Below are 22180 nucleotides of genomic sequence, written 5' to 3' on the forward strand. Positions count from 1 at the left end.
CCCCAAGCTGGGAATTGTCATTTCACAGTTATTTCCACCTTTGAAGACAATCATTCCATTGTTCTTATTTGGACACTGTCCTCCCTTCGCCCCCCGCCCCCGCTTTGAGGACTGTCATTCTGTTCTGAGCAATTAATCTCATCGTCCACCCTTATGACCCTAAAGCTGTTTTGTTCCGTAAAGACCCTTATTTTTGTGTTTGTGTGTGTTTCTTCTTGTACCTCCTAGCACTTTTATACCCCTTCTAGTTTTCATGTTTCCCTTTTATGCTCAGATGTCGGTCCCTCTAATAATTCTCCTGCTTCCCCTTTTAGTACAGGATGGTGAAACCTTTTCAAAAGTACTGCAATGTACTTTCAAAGAGTCCTTAACAAACACATCCTCATTTACCCTAGAAATGGTGGGGAGGTCACCCTGTAAGCCAACTTAAAGGGGCTTGGCAGAGCCCCTGCTTTCCCACCGAAACTGGACCTACCTAAAATATTCCAGCAGCTTAGCAGCTGCCACAATTTCCTGAATTACGGTAACTGGTGCTGGAAGTCTCCTGGAGGGGAGAGATCTGACTGAGATGCCTGAGCCACTGTTCTCCTATCTGCCCTCCCAACTCTGCTGCTCACTGCCTTTCTGTAGCATCATTCATGCAACTAAATCTCAAGACTCTATGCCTCCTTCAGTCATGTATTATTTTCTTTCTTTTGGACACTTCAGATGGTCCTTAACATATCTCATTCTTGTCTGCCACCTTGTAAGGCCTATGCTGGTAAAGGCAGCCTGTTTGTTTATTTAAAGTATTAGGACAGGACAGAACATTACAGCAGTGGTTTAGCATGGGTTGACAGCACCTGGAGCCACGCAGAAGGGGTGAGTGGAAGGGAGGAAAACAGATGGAGTACACATGTGCATTCATCCGCCCAATGGACCCAGGAGATTGCAGCCATGGAGATAAGAAAAGAAAAGTCATTCCGTTGTCTGGAGAGGTCACTTCCTGGTTCGCATGGAAATGCCGTTTTCAACGGAGTCCAGTGGCAGAAGCATTCCAGCACAAGATGTTGAAACTTTGTGCCCCTAACAATTTTGCACCCAGGGCAACTGCCCCACGCTATGCTACCGCATTGCAGTCAACTTAATTTTAAAAGTATGCTATTTTGATTAAGACTTGTACATTTATAGCATCTACATTTATAGCAGCTACTTTCTCACTTGCTATAGAACTGCATTCCCCAACTAGAGGTCCTCAGGATGCATTAGACTACAACTCCCATCTGCCCCAGCCAGCATGTGCTGATGGGAGCTTTCATCTCAAGCATCTGGAGGCCTCCAGGGTGGTCAAGGCTCCTGTTCTAAGACACCAGTTCGAGGAAATCACAATTAATCCAGTCAAAAGATCTCCCTCTGTCTTCCTAACAGAGGCACAGCATAGACTTCAAAAAGTGTTGCAACTTGGCTCCAGCTGAAAACTGAGGGACTTGATAAGTAAAAAAATATAGGTTCTCTGTTGACAGGAACTTGCTTATGAAACTGACACAACAGCCTAACCTCTGTACTTCTGGAGATTAGGCTTTGAGAAATACAAGATGAAACATCTTACTCCACAAAGGAAGGAAAGAAGGAAGGAAGGAAGGAAGACTGAAAGACCCAAAGAAAGAAAGAAAGAGAATTGCCTTATTTGTGTATAAGATTTCTTATCTGCCCTTCACCATAAGGTACCAGGGCAGGCTACAGCGATATGCAGTTATAAAAACAGATGAAACTATTACCAGCATAAAACCGTTCCAGGTTGAGCAGAACAATATCAATTCAATTCAGCAAAAAAGGTGGGTCCTACAGAACAGAACACCTTAGTGGTTCAAAGGCAAGGGTAAAGAAGCACATCTTAAGCACCCACTGAAAACTGTACTGTTAGATGCCAGGTGTACGTCTGTGAGGAGGGAGTTCCACAGTTTGGGGGCTGCTACAGAACTCCCTCTCCGCCATTCCCTGCATTTCAGAGGGGGGGTGGGACTACCAAGGGAGCTGCTTCTGCAGATCCTAATGCCCAAGAAGGCCACCCAGACAGAGTCAAATATTCAGACTGACAAATAGATGTGCCTTTCTCACCTAACTTTCCCACTTCCTGGGTCTTACACCTCTTGTTTGGCTTCATTCCCCATTGCTCAACTGTTGATTCAGATAGCTTTCTGTCATTGGTTTCAGTTCCTGCTTGGGCAATGTTTGTATCTGTTTCGCCAAATAGCAAAGTCTGGTTTTCCCAGTAGCGATGTGTGGAAGTGAGAGCTGGACCATAAAGAAGGCTGATCACTGAAGAATTGATGCTTTTGAATTATGGTGCTGGAGGAGACTCAGGAAGATCAAACCTATCCATTCTTAAGGAAATCAGCCCTGAGTGCTCACTGGAAGGACAGATCCTGAAGCTGAGGCTCCAATACTTTGGCCACCTCATGAGAAGAGAAGACTCCCTGGAAAAGACCCGGAAGCTGGGAAAGTTTGAGGGCACAAAGAGAAGAGGACGAGATGGTTGGAAAGTGTTCTCGAAGCTACTAACATGAGTTTGACCAAGCTGTAGGAGGCAGTGGAAGACAAGAGTGCCTGGTGTGCTCTGGTCCATGGGGTCTGGTCCATGGAGTCACAAAGAGTCGGACACAACTAAACGACTAAACAACAACAAACCCTGTAGATGGCCTACCTTCTTTGCCCTGTGAGCTTATGCTTTCAAGGGCCATGGCTAGTTTCCATGCAAAAGATGCCAGGTCCACTCCTCTGCATCTCCTCGTGGAAAGGAGAGAGGTCCTGGTCTGAAACCGCAGAGAACTGCTGCTAGTCAGTGTAGGCAAAGGTCTGACCCAGTCCAAGGCAGCTTCCCTCTGTATAGGAGAACCAGGGCTGCTTCCTTCTCTCTGACAGGTCCTCTCCAAAAGACTCTCCTCATGTCAACATTTAGAACTGGGTTGGTGCAAACTGATCTCAGACCCTGACTTGTTCCTCTACAACTCACAACCCGAGCGTGGTCCCTTTCCCAGAAAATGGATCCTTCTCCTGAATTCTACCTTTCAGCAGGTTGCAAAGAGGATCGCTAACCCTCCTTCAATGTGTCCCAATGAGAGTTACAGGACACCCCTTCTTGGCCCTCCATCCCTTTGGCCCTTTACCTCTTGGTTGCTGATTTTGCCGTTCACAGACAGAGGCTTCTCAACTGCTGCCACCGCAACACCTCCTGACCTCAATGCCACCCACGGCTAATGCCACTTTAATAAAACATGTGGGCAGAGGGGAGGGTTGGAGGGAGGAGCCGGCTGCACAGCTCTTGTTCTTTCCAAACCTTAAACCTTAAACTCTGTGCCTTGCTTTACCTCCACCTGCCACAGGGACAGAAGCTAATTTAGAACAAGAGAGCATCTCCAGTCTGCTAATGTGATTTGTCTATGTAAAGCTTGTATGCAAGCTTCTTTGTAAAGTTGCTTCTCTCATAGGCTATGATTTTTGAGCCTTGCTATATCCTGAGTCTGCCCTAGTTTCTGTTCATTGCACTATGCCATGGATGTAAGCTCAGTCCTGTCGTTGGAAGCTGGCTGCAGAGCAAGGAGCCCTGACGCTCAGTCAACGCTCTGGGCTTGTCCTAGTCCCGAAGTTGAGATCGCAGCAAGCAAAAGAGAGTGATTAACCGAGAAGGGTGTTATGGTGCCCCATGGAACTGCTGTCCATGAGGCATAATATAAGCCTTGTCATGCGCTAAAATGCTCACTTCATAACTCAGCCATTTGGGGGCTGACCTGTGGAGAGCTGGGGCTGATGCTCTCCTGCACCGCACACCACCTGGTCAGTAGGGTGTAGTTCCCACCTGCTCCTTCAGCAGAGAAAGTGCACAGATACCTTAACCCTGGCTCTTCCTTATTGTCAACCCTAGCAGGCACCGCTTGAGCCTGTTTTTCCTCAGATCCCCACGTAACTCCCTGGAACATGGACTGATGGTGCCATGTAAAACTACAGATTTTGCTCATGGGAAATGAGTCAGGGCAGTCGTGTTTGCACGATTTGGGAGCTGCCCCAGACAGAAATTGGGGAGCAACTGCTACAAAGAAAGTGATGTTGTGTTCATCAACACTTTGCATGTAATCACTACGGCTGCCCGACGTCTGGAGCTGGGAAGGAGTTATTAAAAGACTTAAGTAAAGCTGAGAAGATTCCTCTTCTTGACACGCAGTTTATAGTTACTGTCTTTCTATGGGCTGCAGATGCCTCTGGGCTGGTTCTTTCAGAAGCAAACGACTGTATTTTCTTACAATTGCTTCCCAGGAGGCCACTCAAGACAACTGAAGTTTTTATCATTATGCAGCCTGCTTGGGCTATGATTAGTTCGATCAGCTTAGGCATGTTTTTCCCATACCACCAGAACTGGTTGGATCTGGGGAAGTAATAACGCTGATGTCACCAAATGCAGTGGAATATAGGACTCGTCATCCAATAAAATCATGCCATCCTTTTCCTGAAAACTCTTCTTGCAGGCAAATATTGCACAAGTGACTGTACAAATGCTACTCAAAACTACCAAGCGACTCAGGCTGTTGTTGTTTTTTAAGGGATACAGTATTAAGTTCTGGGTAGCTTGTGCACTCTCCCTTCTCTTAGTGACAGAATGTTCCAGGCAGATTTAAAGAGTAACCTGACTTTTTGGACAGAAAAAGTACAGAATATATATTGTGGAATTATCTTTAGTACTGACATTATGAAGATACATGAGTGCATCGGTCTGAGACCCGTGTCCTGAAAACCTGTGTACAGTCCAATCTATGCCACAGATACATTTCTGGTCTTGACTCATATGTGGCTCTGCTCTTTCAGCCATTGTTTCCCATAATTAAAATGTAAATAATGGTGACTTCACATGATACGTCTCAAGATCTCATTGTGAGAACAAGCCCAATAAATAGCGCGAGGAAGTTCTGTAGAAATGACTGTAGTAGTTCAGGCCTAACCAGCTCTCTCAACCTAGGAGGAAAAATGGTTTTGTCCCTTTTCTTTTCTAATGTTTCTGACAAATGTTTATTCCGTCACCTCCCTTAGGAGAGTTTAGAACAGTACTGGCTGGGGCTGATAGGAGCTGTAGTCCAAAACATCTGGAGGGCACCAGCTTCATGAAGGGTAATTTAGGAAGAATTTGCAGTGGGAGGGGAACAGACCTTGGAGCCAGATGTTCATTCGGTCTCTGGAGGCCTCAAACTTTTCTCCTTGGAAACCTCTGGATTCTACATTCTGGTGTCTTCTATCCCTAGGCTGTGGTAGACAATGTTCATCTATTCTGGGGAGTATATGTTTGTGTCCTGTGGGTGGGAGAGGCCCCTGTGGCATCCATGCCATAACTGTGTGTTTACTATTGATGTTTCCCATGCATGGCTGATGTGAAGGCAACATCAGCAAGTGACATGGTGATTGGTGGGTGCTTTTGTGGCCATGTTTTGTTTCCAGAGCTACAACTGAAGGTGCTGTTGCTGTAAGTACACTGGTGCCCCTTTCAAGACCTTGAGCTCTGCATGCAAAGGTCTGCAGAGGGATAGCAGAAGGGCCAGAAGAACTGTCCTGCCCCGTGCTTTTTCAACACATGCAATGTAAAGTGGTACCTCTGGTTACAAACTTAATTCGTTCCAGAAGTCCGTTTTTAACCTGAAACCATTCTTAACCTGAGGTACCACTTTAGCTAATGGGGCCTTCCGCTGCCGCGCGTTTTCTGTTCTCATCCTGAGGTAAAGTTCTTAACCCGAGGTACTACTTCCGGGTTAGCGGAGTCTGTAACCCGAGGTGTTTGTAACCCGAGGTACCACTGTATATCTGAATAAGATCTGAAAGAGACTTGGGTTATACTAGCAGTCTTCCCAGCACATCTTTGGCATTGTGGGGGACAAAGGATTTCCTTGGTAGAGAAGGAAGGCAGTATATGGTCCAGATCAGGAAACCAGCAGAATTTTTTTTATTTTTTAAAAGTAGAGTGTTTACGCCATGGGTAGGCAAACTAGGGGCCGGATCCGGACAACCGCCTTCTAAATCCGGCTTGCGGACAGTCCGGGAATCAGCATGTTTTTACATGAGTAGAATGTGTCCTTTTATTTAAAATGCATGTCTGGGTTATTTGTGGGGCCTTCCTGCTGTTTTTACATGACTAGAATGTGTCTTTCTATTTAAAATGCATCTCTGGGTTATTTGTGGGGCATAGGAATTTGTTCATTTTTCTTCCCAAAATATAGTCCGGCCCCCCACAATGTCTGAGGGACAGTGGACCGGCCCCCTGCTGAAAAAGTTTGCTGACCCCTGCTTTACGTGATAGGGAGCAAAGCACCCAGTTTAAAATAACAAAAAGAGATACATGAAAAGCAAGGGCCTCAAACAGAACAGCAAGCATTTGCTGGTCCATTTGTAGCATTGCGCATTTGGAGGGCAAAAGTGCTGCAAGAAGACATCCAGTGAAAAGCCCTGGGCAATGCTAGTAACTGCTGGCAAAGGTAACATCATTTGCAACAAGATAAATTGGAAAAGCCAGGAGCAATTTGAGGTGTATCCAAGCATCTTTCCAAGATCACCTTGGCTAAAAGAAAAATTAGCACCCATCTGGGAAAAGGATGTCTCTCTGATGCCAAGAATGGGGGAAGGAATAAGAAGAAGCACTGCTATTCCAGACAGAGAACGTGAGGGTTATGAGGATGCAGAAAGGGCAGCTTTGCATTCCTCGTTCTTGCTGTGATAGTGGTGACAGATCTTTCCAATAAAGAGCACCAAAAGGCACCCCTCTTGTTACACCTAATTTGAGAAGCAGTACAAAAACAATCCAGTGTTGCAAGTGTGGTTTTAGAGAAAGGCTTCTATTAAGACACTGGAAAGTGGATGATGAAGCTAGTTTAAGATCTTGGTTCGCCAGGGCCAAAATATCAAAATGAGGAGGAAGCTTAGCAAGCCCCCTAAACTCAAGAGTTGAAATGCTAATTGGATTTAAAAAGTCTGCCATAACCGAACGTTGCTCGGTCCCTGCTCCTGCCAACCCAGCAGTTTAAAGCACGTCAAAGTGCAAGTAGATAAATAGGTACCGCTCCGGCGGGAAGGTAAATGGTGTTTCCGTGTGCTGCTCTTGTTCACCAGAAGCAGCTTAGTCATCCTGGCCACATGACCCAGAAGCTGTATGCCGGCTCCCTCAGCCAATAAAGCGAGATGAGCACCGTAACCCCAGAGTCGGCCACGACTGAACCTAATGGTCAGGGGTCCTTTACCTTTACCTTTAAGAAGTATGTTTGGATCCAAACATAAATGCTGCAATCGAGAGGCAGTACTGCTAAAAAGAGCTGTATCTGCCTTAACTCAGATTCAGCCAGCAATCGCTATTGGTGGATCTTGAACATAATCCATACACAGAGCTTCCTCACACACACCTACCTCACTCCCCTAACAGATTTCATGGGCAGCAGATTTCAAGTACTATTAAAACCTGGCTAGGTTGCAGCTCCTTGATGAATTATTGTGTTTTTACTTTTGAGAGGTAGTCTTTCGATTTTCCATTTCAGGTGCCAAAACGTCTTTGGAATAAGTGAGGCTTCTTTTGACCCTCGTGTGTTTTATACCTCCGGTGTTTACCACTTCGGGCGTTTCTTCTGGAAGAAACAAGGTAAGTATGAATCGGGGTGGTCAGGTGTCCTGTTTTACATATGATAGTTCTCTCTTTTGAAGGATTGACAGAGGACAGCCAGCCAAACTGAGTCTGATTTAAAGAACTGTAAGAAGGAAGACGCGGGTGGTGCTGTGGGTTAAACCACAGAGCCTAGGGCTTGCCGATCAGAAGGTTCGCGGTTCGAATCCCTGTGACAGGGTGAGCTCCCGTTGCTTGGTCCCTGCTCCTGCCAACCCAGCAGTTTGAAAGCACGTCAAAGTGCAAGTAGATAATAGGTACCGCTCCGGCGGGAAGGTAAGTGGTGTTTCCGTCCGCTGCTCTTGTTCACCAGAAGCAGCTTAGTCATCCTGGCCACATGACCCAGAAGCTGTACGCCGGCTCCCTCAGCCAATAAAGCGAGATGAGCGCCGTAACCCCAGAGTCAGCCACGACTGAACCTAATGGTCAGGGGTCCTTTACCTTTACCTTTAAGAAGGAAGAGCAGGAGCCCTGAATTTCCCATCAACAGATCTCAGTTCCTGGTCAGCAGTATGGCACAAGCCAGCTGGGGGTCTTCCCCACTATGGTGAGATGTCCTGTATTTCTCCTTAAGTTATAGTAATTATTTCAAATGTGTGCTTATACATAAAAATTTCTGCTTGCCGATTTTACCCTCATTTGTCCTTTTCACCCCTTTTCTTTTTGCAACACTAATACAAACTGTAAAATATATTATAAAACCAGTGTACCTTTCCCATAACTGCTTGCTTAATTTCTCATATATCTTTGGACATTTCATTAGAACGGTGAGGTTTTCATTTGTTTTTTGTTTTTACTCTTCATTTCTTTTTTGGAAGATACAGAAAGTACATTCCAGCTGGAAGGGTTTGAGAACAAGACAGCCCAGGCTATTAGGGTTTGGGGCTGTTGTTGCTTCTGTGAAACGTCCTGTGGGGAGGAAAATGAAATTAAGCAAGCGATGGGAAAGGTGTGTTTTGGCAAGCGATTTTATGTATTTTTTTAAATTAAAAAAAAATAGAAACCTGTATCAACCAGCATTGCAGCCTTAACAGACCCCGCTGATAGCAGCAGCCAATTTAATTAAGAGAAAAGCAGAACCTCATTGCCTTTCTGTCACGGAAGGGTAGAGGAGAGATGTTGGAGGAAAAAACTCTTTACATGTGAGAAACAGATATTGGCTGTATCAGAGGAACGAAAGACAGCAAAGGCCATAAAAATGTCTGAGTTATCACAGCCATTTTACCAGCAGCTCTTACTCATGTCACCCTGAAACGCCAGCTTCATGGTGCAAGGGGAAGGGGGCTGATAGAGGGAAATTCATTGACCTGCCAGCAGGAATGCCAGCTTGGCCCTGCAACCATGGGTGCCCGGGGCTGTGGGTGCCATGTAGTGTGCATGGCCCTGGCACCAAAATTAGTGGTTGTCTGGTCCCTTCATGGGGAATTTTGTGGGTGCCTGGGCACCCAGGGCCCCAGAGAGTTGGCACCTATGCCTGCCAGGACCAGTAACAAGCCACAGAGCTATTGGGAAGGGCCAGTCCAAGACAACTCTGATGGCTGAGGGAGAACTTCCAGTTGGGAACCCCTCCACCCATCTTGTTATTGATCCTGCTCTTTAGATTTGGGCTTCTGCGAGATACATTATCTTTCTTCATGCCATGTAGGTTAGATGGGTAGCATATAAATAATAAAATTATTATCATTATTACATCTTTCTATCTCCCATTTTGCACCCGATGCCCTTCAACATTTCTCCGATGAAAATAGGGATGTCCTATTCAATCATCACCATCATAATTTCATTATTTATATCCCACCCATCTGACTTGGTTGCCTCAGGCACTCTGGGCGGCTTCCAACATATATAAAAACATAATAAAAGATTAAACAGGGTTGTTGTTGTTTTTATAAAAAAAAACCTATAAAGGGCTGCCTTCTAAAGGTTGTATATAATTACTTCTTTCCTTGGCTCGCTTGTTGCACAACTCCATAACCTCCAAAATGTCTCTGATGAAAATAGAGGCATCCTAAGAAAAGCAGGGCACTCCAGGATCAATTTTGGCTTCTGTAAATCCAGGGCTGTCCCTGGAAAATAGGGACACTTGGAGGGTCTGAACTTCTAACATTGGGCAATTTGTGAACAAAATAATCTTTTAATCTTGTCTGGCAGCTCACCCGCCTGTCACTTGCTCCCAGAGACTTTACATGGCAAGGCCAGTCTATGGACATATGAGATGCTGTTTTACTTTATTCCAGATCCTTAACCGAATTCTGTTTATCCACAAAGCTAAACATCTGAGCTATTACATCATCTCTCACACTATTATCACAGGAAATTAACATGATCCACCATTTTTAGCTAGTTCAAACCAAATAGATAGCTCTCTGTTACCCCCTCAAACAGTATATTGAATGTGTGGATGCTTGATTTTAAATATTTTAAATATTTTAAATATTAAATATTTTTTAAAATAAAATAAAATCATAAAGTGACCTCTTAATACAGTAATATTTGAGCTTACAGAGTTCCTTTGAACTGTGTGTCATAGCATTATATTTCCTGGCAGTACTTTCACAATACCCATCCCACACATTGAATCATACAGATTGCAACTTCATATACCGTATTTTTTGCTCTATAAGACTCACTTTTTCCCTCCTAAAAAGTATGGGGAAATGTGTGTGCGTCTTATGGAGCGAATGCAGGCTGCGCAGCTATCACAGAAGCCAGAACAGCAAGCGCAGCGATCTCTCTTGCTGTTCTGGCTTCTGAGATTCAGAATATTTTTTTTTCTTGTTTTCCTCCTCCAAAAACTAGGTGCGTCTTGTGGTCTGGTACGTCTTATAGGGCGAAAAATACGGTATATGTTTTGATCCAGCTCATAGATGGTGTCACTTTATAAAGCCATGCATACCAGTTCTGTGATCCGCCCTGATCTTTTCTGTGAACACCCTGAGACCTCTGGGTATAGGGCAGTATATAAACCCAATTAGTAGTAGTAGTAATAATAATAATAATAATAATGTGGAGCAACCTCTAAAGATCTGATGGATGGGTTCTTCCCTTAAATTCATTTTAAGGATATGCATTCAAGCTGCCCCTTCACATGCTATAGTTTCCTGCAGAGTTTGGCCCCAGGCCTTGGAATATTCAAGTGCTTGTGTCTCCTGCTGGAAGCCCCCTGCTGTTTGGATTGGGGTTTTCAAAGCACCATTCCCCACCCCCCACCTTTTGGATTCACAAATATTTTCTATTTTCAAGAGGAGGCCTTGATGTGAATTGGCGTGGTCTCTTTAAATGCAAACAATGGTTCCCAGAGGGAAGCTTACTTATTTTTTAATAGTCTCCATGGAGACTTCCTTTCAGGGTGGAGGAAGTTGAAAGAGGATCTTTATAGGAAAACTAAACACGGTCAAATATGACCTGGAGGCAAATACCATAACTCTGTGTGTGTCCTAACAGCTTGGGTTGCGTTACACTTGTGGTTGGTTGCCTTAGGAGATAACAACATCCTCTGCAGCCCCTTCAAATTCAAGCGCTAGCTAATCTGCATTCTGCTTATACCTTGTTAATTAGCAGATTTCCCGTTTGAAAATACTTTTAAAAAACTTGGCTGCATTACATTTAAATAATGAAAATTATGGCCTGTTGCTTTTTTGGATAGGTATTACATGTTTACAGTAAAGAGAGCTTCCTTTTTCTGGGGTTACTGACCTGTAAAATACTACATAAGACTGAAGAAGTGCCAAGAGTGATCCCTGAAGGAGTCCTCAATGGCTAACGAGCTGCTTTAATTAGAAGAGATGGTCACATAGCTGTTGCTTCAAACATTCATGCTTTTTCTCACATGTCACATTCCCTATAAAGGTAAAGGGACCCCTGACCATTAGGTCCAGTTGTGACCGACTCTGGGGTTGCAGCGCTCATCTCACTTTATTGGCCGAGGGAGCCAGCGTACAGCTTCCAGGTCATGTAGCCAGAATGACTAAGTGCTTCTGGCGAACCAGAGCAGCACATGGAAACGCCATTTACCTTCCTGCCGGAGCGGTACCTATTTATCTACTTGCACTTTGACATGCTTTCAAACTGCTAGGTAGGAGCAGGGATCGAGCAACGGGAGCTCACCCCGTCATAGGGATTTGTACTGCTGACCTTTTGATCGGCAAGTCCTAGGCTCTGTGGTTTAACCCACAGCGCCACCCACGTCCCACACATTCCCTATACTGGTATACAAAAAGATGTAAGCCCAGAGCACACTGTCGTACATAAAACCTGCACGGAGATCTGTTTTATGCCGTGTAGACGTGCCTAGAAGCTATGATTTGCAGTGAGTTCTCAACATGTACTTGAAGTGATGGACATCATCATGCTTTTCCCTCTCCCCTATACCTGCGTGCACCTGGGTAGGCAAAGCACCTTGTGGAAGCAGATAACTACTTTCGTGTAACTTGCACGTTTTCTGAAGCCACCATCTGCTAGCAGGCAAAACATGAAACAAGACATGGCGTCTTCTGGGGACAATGGAACTTGTGCTCATTTGTAGATCTGGGAGGACTTTCACCCCATGCAGGACAAGAAGATAGCAGAGTGGCATTTAAAAAATAGCAGCAAGGGCAGCAGGTCATTGAAACGCTCCAAGTAGCCACTCTTGAAATGCAACCTCTGCATATGTGCTATAAAACTGGCTCTTTCCCCCTCGCAGAGCTGGATGTAAGACAGATAGACAGACAGATAGATATGTTTATTGTTCAACCATTTATCACAATAGAGGAAGAAAAGGGCAAAATATATACAGCTTCTACTTATTTGCTTGTTCCTTTTTTATTTTGGATCCATGGCTTCTCTGGGAGGCGTGTATACATATTGTTAACCATTGGTCTTTGATTAAATTGATGGCTACCAATGGGATCATTAACATTTAGGTCTTAAGTGGGAGCTATTTTGAAGGCAGGCAGAATGAGATTACAAAGGCATTCCTAGCTGAGGATGCAGCACAAACAACTGGGAAGTCAAAGCAGTGCTTATCCCTGCCATGATGCTATTGAAGTTGTCTATATGGTGTCCAGGATGCAGTCTGGTAGCATTCACAGAGTTAGGGGAGAGCATGAAAAACATAAAGCCACAGCCCAAGCTGTCGCAACATACAAACAACCGGCTCTCAGAGGAGAAGGCGGAAGTTGGTGGGGGGAAGGATACCACGCTTAATTTGTGGAAAGTGGCATTCTGGGACATAGCTCTGATTGACAAAGTCTAAGCACTTCACAGGTTTCCAAAATTATGGAGGCTGGCTGTGGTGACTTAAGAGGAGCATGCACTCTGAGCCTGCTCAGAAGTATTATTCCCTTCAGGTTATCTACAGTTGCAGAGAAAAATGAATCCCAACTAATGAGTGATATGAAAATATCCTGTTCCTAGGTGAGTTCTGGCTCAAAATAAGCATTTGCCAAGCCTGTTTTGTTCAGCAGAGAAGCTATTGAGAAAAGGCATGCTGTGCGTGAAATAACTGTGTGTTATGGTGTCACTAGACTCGTCAGCAAAGCTGTCTGCCCATGATGGCAAAGCCAGGCTGTCCCTCAGAAATAGCATGGTATTCTGGGTGAGCTCTGTGCTTTGTTAACAGGTGCCACTCTGGGCATGGGACTCAGAAGCTGACCATGAAGGCCTGTCCCTCAGAATGTTTCCCTTGGCTGCTAAGCAAGTGACTTCATCCTTTCCTGGTTCCACAGCACTTCTGCCAATAATAGTATTAGCACATCCGCTTGGTGGCCAGTTCCTTCCCCACCTTTCCCCCATCTTTCTCTCCTGGCCTCCCCACTCCCATTCCCTAAGAATGTGACCTCACCACACACATGTTCAGCAGGGGTGTTCTGGACAGTGTGTTTGGTTTGAACAAGGGCTAGGCCGAGGCATGGAGGAGACAGGGGTGAGTTGGGAGGTCCAAATTCTTGTGCCAGAGAAATACTGAAGTTAACGCTACCAAATTACAAAGATACACATTCAATGTTGACAATGTTCTGAGGACACCTTCCTTGCACATGTTTTAAGAGCACCAAAAACAAAAAGAAATTAGTGTGAGAATTTCACAACAGAATCGTTGCGATTTTTATTCATTTGGAACTGTGGTTCTCAGCAGGCCTGCGTACACACCATACATTTAAAGCACATTTCCTCAACCAAAGAGTTCTGGGAATTGTAGTTTGGTGCTGGGAATTATAGTGCTGTGGGGGGAAACTAAGTTCCCATGATTGTTGGGGGGGGGTATGTGCTTTAAATTTATGAATCACGGGCTCATAATTTAAAACCCTTGGGGTCCCTTTCCTCATATGCAAAACCATACCCTTGTGGTTCAAGGTACCAGCCCTTCCAGGAGTTGTGGAGTGCTTGTGTAAAAATGGAAGCTTAATTCCTTACATGAGGAAGAGCAGAGTTGAAAGGGAAGTTTGCCAGGGTATTGCTTAGTTGTTCTAATTGCTTCTGTAGGTTTAATGCAAAAGCAGAATTAGTGAATTCCATGGCACAAAAATGTAAAACATGGCGTAAAACGCACATCCCCCAAGTCGAAGGCCTAATCAGCAGAGCTAGCCAAGAGACTCTGGGTCTGGATGCCTGCAGGGTATAGCAGCTTCCTGTCAGGCCCAGCAAAAATGATGGGGGCTGCCAGAAACAGAAACTGCAATTACTTTCACCATTTTGAATCCATGGAAGTTTCCCTTCCAATGCAAATAGCAGCAGGGAGCCTGATCTGGATTGGGTCTGCTGCAGTGGGTAAAGGGCTCAAGCCCTCTAATGACCTCTCCAGGTCCTGATGTGGATGGGTGTGTGTACATGTATAGAAAATTGGTGGGAAACCTGAGGATTTGTTCAGCTTGGAAAGACTCCTCAAAAATAAATGCACGGCTAACAGGACCCTATGGTGCTCAATGCTAAACAATTGTATAGCTTTCTCCCTGTTTTGTTCTACAGGGACAGGTTTCTTATTTTACTGTGCCTGCCTGGAACAAGGATGCTGGCAGTAGAGGCAGGCCAGACATTGCAGGCCTTCCCTGTCCAGCAGGGAGGCTTGGATACCAACAGAGCCTTGTTCAGTAAACCATTGAACTCTGCTCACTTCACTCATGGTGTATGGCTAACCTCATGCCAAGGAACTGAGACGGCAGCTTGGGGCATGGAAGATAGAACTTGGTGAAATACTGCTGCCTTGGTGCTAAGCTGTTTGCAGAATGCAGTCCAGAAACGGGCAAATGTATAGACAGGAAGCATCTGAATGGATTGGCACCTCCTGCCCCCATATTTCCAGGAAGAAAAGGGCGAGTGCCCTTTGCAGCAAACCACACCATGTATTCCAAACTGGCTCAGTGAATAGGGCTGGGCGTTCAGGCACTAATGTGTGTCACGCTGAGTAAAGAGAAGAATATTTGCCAAGGTTAGAGAAGGAGGGATTTACAGATAACAAGGGAGGAGGTGGAAGGAGAGAGCAGATTAAGGATATGGATAAGGTCCAGGAAGAGGAAGCATGGAAGGAGGCACAGTTGCATTGCTGAAAACTCTTGAGACTTAAAATCTGAAATGAAACTGACAGCCTAAACGTCAGAGGTCAACAGCAAATAGAAGGGGCCTGATTAACAGGTGACATCAAAAATATATTTTTAAAATTGTTTGTCAATAAACAGCCTTGTGGGCCATTCGGAACAACTCATTAGGGATAGCTCAGTTGGCAGAGCTTGAGACACTTAATCTCAGGGCCATAGGTTTGAGAAGATTCCTGCATTGCGTGGGGTTGGACTAGGTGTTCCTCATGGTCGCAACTCTACAGTTCTGAGATTCTGGGCCCACAAACCAGAGGTTTCCCCACAATGGGCATAAACAATGGACAATAGATAAGGTCCTTGCCCAGCTGGGATCTAGTAGTGAGATCCAGTAGTGGTGGAGCAGCTGCTTTGGTTGCAGATCCCAGGTTCAGTCTCAAGCATCTCTGGGAAGGTCGTGGAGAGATGTCTTCCTGAAATTCTGGAGAGCTGCTTCCAGTCAGTGTAGGTAGCAATGAACTAGACTGACCAGTTGTCTGACTTCATATAAGAGAGATTCCTATCTTCCTAAGAATGACTGAACCAGGCAACAAAAGTGGGTTTTGTTTCAAGTCCGGAAGGATAAATACATGCTGTCTATTGCACAGTGGTCTGAGGTCTTCACTGCCCTGGTTATTTCATATAAGCACCAATTCAAAGTGGATACCTCCTTGGGCATCTGGAAGGCTTCTATCATCTTATATGTTTAACATTCCTCTTCTGATAGTCACTGTATCTACAATGGGAACTGTGTTCTACTCAGCCTTTGAGTAGAGGTATTATTCGTATTATCTGCATATTACTGCTGTTTGTTTCCCCTTCTTTCTTTTTTAAATTTTAATTCCTCTTGATAATGAACACAGTACAGAAAGGACCAAGCCTTGAGGTCAGCGTGAACAGAAATTGTGCAATCCTGTTTAAAAATTTTTGTGGAGGGGCAAGGGAGGATTCTAGCAGGACATGTGTTTTCAAAGGCTGAGAATGGCAAAGCAAGAATAAAATAAGAAAATCAGTCTAAGGACACTTGTATAGAAGAAGTGTCATTATTATCTAGGAGGGTGTGAGTCCCAGTCTTAGAGCAGAGGGAATGATTGTGCATGGGGAGTCAGTCCCATAAGAGCAGAAGTTAGATTAGTGTGATGATCTGACTGGGAATATTGATACCAACTTAAGGCTTAAGACTTGCGGGCAGAGGGAAGAGAGAAGGACCAGAGGTTTGAAGCAGGGGAAAAACCTTGTCCAGGGAAAGTGGGGTGATTGTTTGATGAGGATAAAGGTCATATCAGAGGTCAAGGTTGAGTTATGGCAGATAAGTAGGGTTAGAAATCAGCAAGTAGAGAAACACTACAAGAGCCAGGTGACATTATTGGCCGTATTTTGTCCATCTGTCAGCAGATTCAAGGCTCAGAGTTGGGTTTGATTAAGTACCCGCTGAAAATAACGTATGTATCGTATTCATCGCTGAAGACGGCATTGTCGCGCTCACCCTTGAAGAGCCTCACCCAGATTTCATCCTGGTCCTGCAGCTCCAGCATGAGGCTCTGGCTCTGCATGATGCTTCGGTCGCTGGCCTGGGCGTACAAGATGGCCGCCTCAGCCCCATTGTGCATTATGTGCAGGTAGGTTTCCTTCTGGTTCCAGGTGTGCACATTGAGACTGAAGAAGTAGATGCCGGGCACATAGCAGTAGAACTTGCCCATGAACATGTTGAAGTGTCCATAGAGGTTCACGTACTCGGTGTCAAAGACAAGAGTCTGGTAGTAGTCGTTGCTGTGCAAGGGTTTTCTTCGGCCCACTGAAAAGGCAGCATAGTTGGTCTTGGCCCGCTCCCCCGGGGCCCCTATGTTCCCCTTCTGCCCCTTGAGGCCCGCCTGGCCCCTGCTTCCCGTAGAACCAGCCTTGCCCAGCTTCCCTTGGGGGCCACGTTCACCACGGTCCCCTTTCTCACCTGAGTAGTGAAGAGATCATAGATGAGCATCATTTCAACGTAGGCAACCTTGGCCTCCACATTCAATCCAATGGGCAGGCCAGGGAGCAACTTATGCATTTTTATATAATGTACAAATAAATAGAATAATCATTCCACCCACGCTTGGGAGAGAAATCTAGAAGGGGAATGGTCCAGTCAAAACAGAACAATCACTTGTTGGCTGCATAAACATCATCATCTCACATTTAAAGCACATTACACTCCCTCCACCAAAGAAGCCAGGGAACTGTAGTTCTCCTCACAGAGCTACAATTCTCAACACACGTAACAAACTACGGTTTCCATGATTCTTGGGGGGGAGCATAGAATCATAGAAATGTAAAGTTAGAAAGGACCCCAAGGGTCATCTAGTCTAAATGCGCTAAATGCATTGTGTTTATGCAGTGGCATATCATGTCCACCCTTGTGGTGAGGAGAATTTTACCACAAATGATGCCCTCAGTTCCCCAGTTTTCAGAGTGGGTCCAAATGTGTGGGAAAATTTTCCTTGCTGCCAGGGTAGGCACTAGATTGGTGTCTGCCCATCTCGAAAACCTATCGCTTGGCAAATCTTCTTCTGTATTAAATGGAATTTAATTTTACCAGAAGCATATCTGCAGGCAAAATCGGAGGTTTCTCCTTTGCAAAACGTATGAGACAAGAATGTAATTGGAGTGAAGTGAAATATTGAAATGTCTTAATTAATTCTATTGATTTAATTATGAGTCAATAAAATTGTTTTTTTTTAAATTAAGTTAATTAAGGAATCGGAACCTTAGCTGTGGGTAAGAACATAAATCTACCTCCTCTAGGTCTTAAATATTGTCAAATATGCATGTTACACACACACACACTCAGCTACAGCCATGTCTAAAATGTATTGGGAGGGTAGAGGTTCAGCAACAGAGAGGCCGCCTCTGACGACACAATTTCTCCATCTTTCATATTCTTCCCGGGAAATCAGGCCATGTCCTAATGCAACCTCTGGAGTCCTGGGCTTGACTCAAGACTAATTTGGTGGTGTCACTTGGCCTTCTTTAAGAAAAGAGCTTGGATAAAATTATGATAACAGCTCCTCCAGGCCAGGAAATTTATTTAGCTTATACAGTTTCTTCCCAACCGGCCCCTCTGGAATCTAAAGAACCCAGCATTTCATCCAAAGACAACCGCCCCACCCCTTATAACCAGAGCCTGAGGACACTGAAAAATCAAACTTGCTGCAGCTTTTGGAACTCCACTCCACGGCAGCTCTAAACTGCCTGCTCCATGCATACGGTTTTGCTTAGGCCAGAGGGCATTCCTGAGAACAGGCCAGATAAGAGACCAATGGAGAATGTTGTGATCCTGCCCCTACGTGGAACAGATGGCTGCCAGGGCACAGCCTGGAGATCCACCATGTGCCTTGAAGTTCTGTGTTTCATCAGGCAACATGGCAGCTGCAGCTTCCTCTGCCTGTTCCTCTCCCGGCTCTCTCCTGCATCTGCAGTAATAGGAATGGGACCCAGAGAAGGAACTGGCAGGAGACACTATGGCTATGTTCAGACACAGGGTGGGAGCATCTGTCCTTGGGCTTATGGGGTGTGCCCACTCCTACCCTGAGCTGGAAGGTTTGGAGGAAACATCTAAGTGCATTTGGCCAGATGCGCTTAGAAAGCTCCCCTTGATTGGAAGCTCTGGGGCTTCAAAGCACATTCAGCCAAGTTTACTTAGAAGCCTCTTCAGACCTTCCTGTCAGAGGTAGCGCAGGCATGCCCAATCCATCCATCCCCAATTTGTGCCTCGTGATTTTTGAACACCCGAAGAGGACCATTGACTGTCTCCTAATGTGTGGGATGCTACCGAGCAAAGGCTTGGCATCTGAATACAGCATCCTGGGGTAGAGTTGGTGTCCCTTACCTTTCAGGATGGTAACGTTGATCTGAGGCATGGGCTGGTACATGGGGTATGCTGAAATGCGCTCAGGAGGATCGCAGCATCGCACGCATTCTGACCCTCTGGGCCGCTTGCTGTATTTCTCATGGTGATTCTCGGGCCTGGGAGGCAGAAACAGCACAGGCAGGCTAAGTCACAGGGCCAGGGAAAAGGGGGAAAGGGAACATGGTGACTCCCTTGGGAGAGATCTTGGGAAAAGGCCCTTGTTTTGTGACCACAGCCCTATCCTTTTCCTTAATGTCATAGCATCACTAAAAAGAGTAAATGTTGCTGATGTGAATTACTGAGAGCCAGGTCACTGAGATGGGACATGTTTATTGCAGCCCCTAAATAAACTAGTTTCTTCCCAGTTGCTCCACTCTCCCAGGCCCCTTGTTCAGGACTAGGTTTTTTGACAGGGACATATGTCCCAAATTTGCAATAGGGGCTGAAAGCCACTATGCATCCCTTTTCCCACTGTCTGCCGCTACCTCAATCTCAACTCCAGCCCTAGCCTGGATGGGCTCTCCGTTTGCCCCTGGAACAAATCGGCTTGTAGTGCTGACACACTTTTCCAACGCTAACCGTTTCCAGGATAATCTGGGCAAGGGTGCCATATGGTTGCCTAACAACAATGGCCAACTAGACTGGGTTTGCCCCTAACGGAGTTAGCAATGGTGCCTGATTGAGGAGTCCAGATCTGGAAACACAGAAAGGGAAAGGGGCAACAGCATACTCTCAAAACATTTCGTAGGAGAAAACGGGGGTGCTTGAAACACGCTTCTTCTCATGCTACATTGAGTCCAGCACTGACTTCAGAGAAGGGTGTGTTAGTAAATTGACCATAAGTTTCCTTACATTGGGACACGGATGGAGCTGTGGGTTAAACCACAGAGCCTAGGACTTGCCGATCAAAACGTCAGCTGTTCAAATCCCTATGACGGGGTGAGCTCCTGTTGCTCGGTCCCTGCTTCTGCCAACCTAGCAGTTTGAAAGCACGTCAAAGTGCAAGTAGATAAATAGGTACCGCTCCGGTGGGAAGGTAAACAGCGTTTCCATGCACTGCTCTGGTTCGTCAGAAGCGGCTTAGTCATGCTGGCCACATGACCCGGAAGCTGTACGCCAGTTCCCTCGGCTAATAAAGCGAGATGAGCGCCACAACCCCAGAGTCGGCCACAACTGGACCTAATGGTCAGGGGTCCCTTTACCTTTACCTTTCCTTACATTAAAAAGAAACAAAAACCACTGTGTGAAAGTAGTTGCAACCCAAATACATTCAGCAAATGTTGGCTATCTGGATAGACAGTTATATGGAGATGGAAAGGGTGGTCTACGTTCATATGCAGTAGGTTTAGCCAAACACACACATATCCACTCAGCTCCTTTAGAGATCAAGAGTCTCCGAGGGAATGGGAAGGAAACCTGAATAAATTTACTTGAAACATGTACAGAGTGACACGTTTTTTAAAAGCATTACCCAGATCGCCTCAAAAGGCAAATACAGGCCTTAAAGCTGGGTCATTCCACCACCACCCTCATTTCAGAACAGACTCCATCGTCTTGCGACTGAGTTTCTCCCAGTTCACACCCCAGCTGCATCAAATGTGGATGAGCAGAAGCCTGCGGTAGAGGTGCGGTGGAAACTTGGAAACAGAATAGGCTGGCCAGACTGAGGAAAGAGAGCTCAAGGACAGCTTAACCCTTTAAGATAAAGTGGTTAAGAAATCATGGGAAATTTGTGGCAGGTGCTCTGACACTTGAACTCAGCCTGCACACATCAGCACTGGGGTGATGCCAGTCAATTCAGTTATGCATGTGCCAAACATGCCGTCCAACTGCACACATTAAATCAGTATGGTACCTTACTTTCTCACGATGTGCGGTACAGTTCCTGGCTTGTGCCAAATTTTTATCGTTACGGGAATTTTGCTTCTTTCAGGAACAGCATCTAGATCTAGCCAAGAGACTGGACAAAAGCCCCGCTTTTGCTGCAGGGAACCAGCTGCTGCTGACACAGTTTTCTAGCCTCAGTGACTACACTGCACCAATGAGGGAAGAGGGGTTTAGGTTGAGAGAGCTCTTTCACGGTGGTGCTTTCCCCCTCGTCTTCTACAAAGGGGCCCCATAATTCCTAAGGAGACTTCTGTCTGAAATCCTAAAGGGAGAGAGATGATTTGCAGTCCCAGCAGGGGAGTGGGAGGGAGGGAAACAGGGTGTGAGTATGCAAACATTGCTCACAGGCTTTTAAGCCAGGATTTATTTTATTTATTTATTTTAAACCATGTATTTAACAAACAAATGGGGGGGGGGACGACCACAAATTTTAAAACAACAGTACATTATACTTTCAGAATAAAGCCAGTGTTTCAGAGCTGGTGAGGTTCATAGACTTGTAGACTCGTCAAATTGTGGAGTTGGAAGGCACCTCAAGGGTCATCTAGTCCAACCCCCTGCAAGAGAGGAATCTCAACATGTGGTCTCCCACCCAGTTTGGAACCATGGACCACTGGCTCACCCAGCCTCTATGCATCTTCAACTGTCTATCCAGTGGCAGGTAAGAATGCACATGACTGTTCACAGGAGATCTGAGAAGGATGGATGGGATTTCCACTCACTGGAAGAGGGAGCAAAAACTCACTGTGTGGAGCGCTCCCCATCCCTATCAAAAAAGAAAAATAGGGATCTCACAACACTTCTATACTTTCCAGCCATGACTAGGCCAGATTAAGGTTGGTTGAAGCCTTGGAACGGTGCTAATTTGTAGGAGACCTAGAAAACATGGCCCTTTATAGTACAAAGAATCGTGGTGGAATGTTCAGTGGTTAAAAGAATCTAAATTTTATGCTACAACACAGCAATTAAGGCCCCTTTTGGAGTCATTTACACCTCCTCCAGAGCCCTTATCACCCAGCAGCCTCTGGCTTCATTCAAAGTGGGGCAGGGTGATAGACTTAATTGTGTATTAACTGCGTACTGGAGATGCACATTAATGGAGTTAATTGGGCATTGAAGTACACCATGAAGTTATTTCTTTAACACTCAGCAGTTCTAAACGGAAAGCATAACTATTTTCAGCAGCTGTCCAGCTAGACT

General features: G+C 45.5%; 3 protein-coding genes and 1 long non-coding RNA gene across 4 annotated transcripts in view; 2 read left to right on the top strand and 2 right to left on the bottom strand.

Annotated features, from left to right (window-relative positions):
• ENGASE (endo-beta-N-acetylglucosaminidase) overlaps positions 1-3223 on the bottom strand; it is a 20800-nt gene extending 17577 nt beyond the window's left edge. The window contains exon 1 of the mRNA XM_083727498.1: positions 3147-3223. The gene's annotated coding sequence lies outside the window, so the exon portion shown is untranslated. The remainder of the gene's footprint in view (positions 1-3146) is intronic.
• LOC310839297 overlaps positions 1-16700 on the top strand; it is a 17950-nt gene extending 1250 nt beyond the window's left edge. The window contains exons 2-3 of the long non-coding RNA XR_014561404.1: positions 7539-7639; positions 16603-16700. This is a non-coding gene — a long non-coding RNA (uncharacterized lncRNA). The remainder of the gene's footprint in view (positions 1-7538; positions 7640-16602) is intronic.
• C1QTNF1 (C1q and TNF related 1) overlaps positions 12365-22180 on the bottom strand; it is a 17008-nt gene continuing 7192 nt past the window's right edge. The window contains exons 3-4 of the mRNA XM_083727821.1: positions 19073-19209; positions 12365-17155 (exon numbers count right to left, since the gene is read on the bottom strand). Of these exons, the coding sequence (XP_083583947.1) occupies positions 16605-17155; positions 19073-19209 (688 nt within the window). The 3' untranslated portion in view covers positions 12365-16604. The remainder of the gene's footprint in view (positions 17156-19072; positions 19210-22180) is intronic.
• The window catches only part of CANT1 (calcium activated nucleotidase 1), a 20185-nt gene continuing 19446 nt past the window's right edge, over positions 21442-22180 (top strand). Inside the window, exon 1 of the mRNA XM_083727666.1 lies at positions 21442-21641. Coding sequence (XP_083583792.1) covers positions 21612-21641 — 30 coding nt within the window. The 5' untranslated portion in view covers positions 21442-21611. The remainder of the gene's footprint in view (positions 21642-22180) is intronic.

The sequence above is a fragment of the Podarcis gaigeae genome (genome assembly GCF_964106915.1).
Source record: "Podarcis gaigeae genome assembly, chromosome: 2".
NCBI lineage: Eukaryota > Metazoa > Chordata > Lepidosauria > Squamata > Lacertidae > Podarcis > Podarcis gaigeae.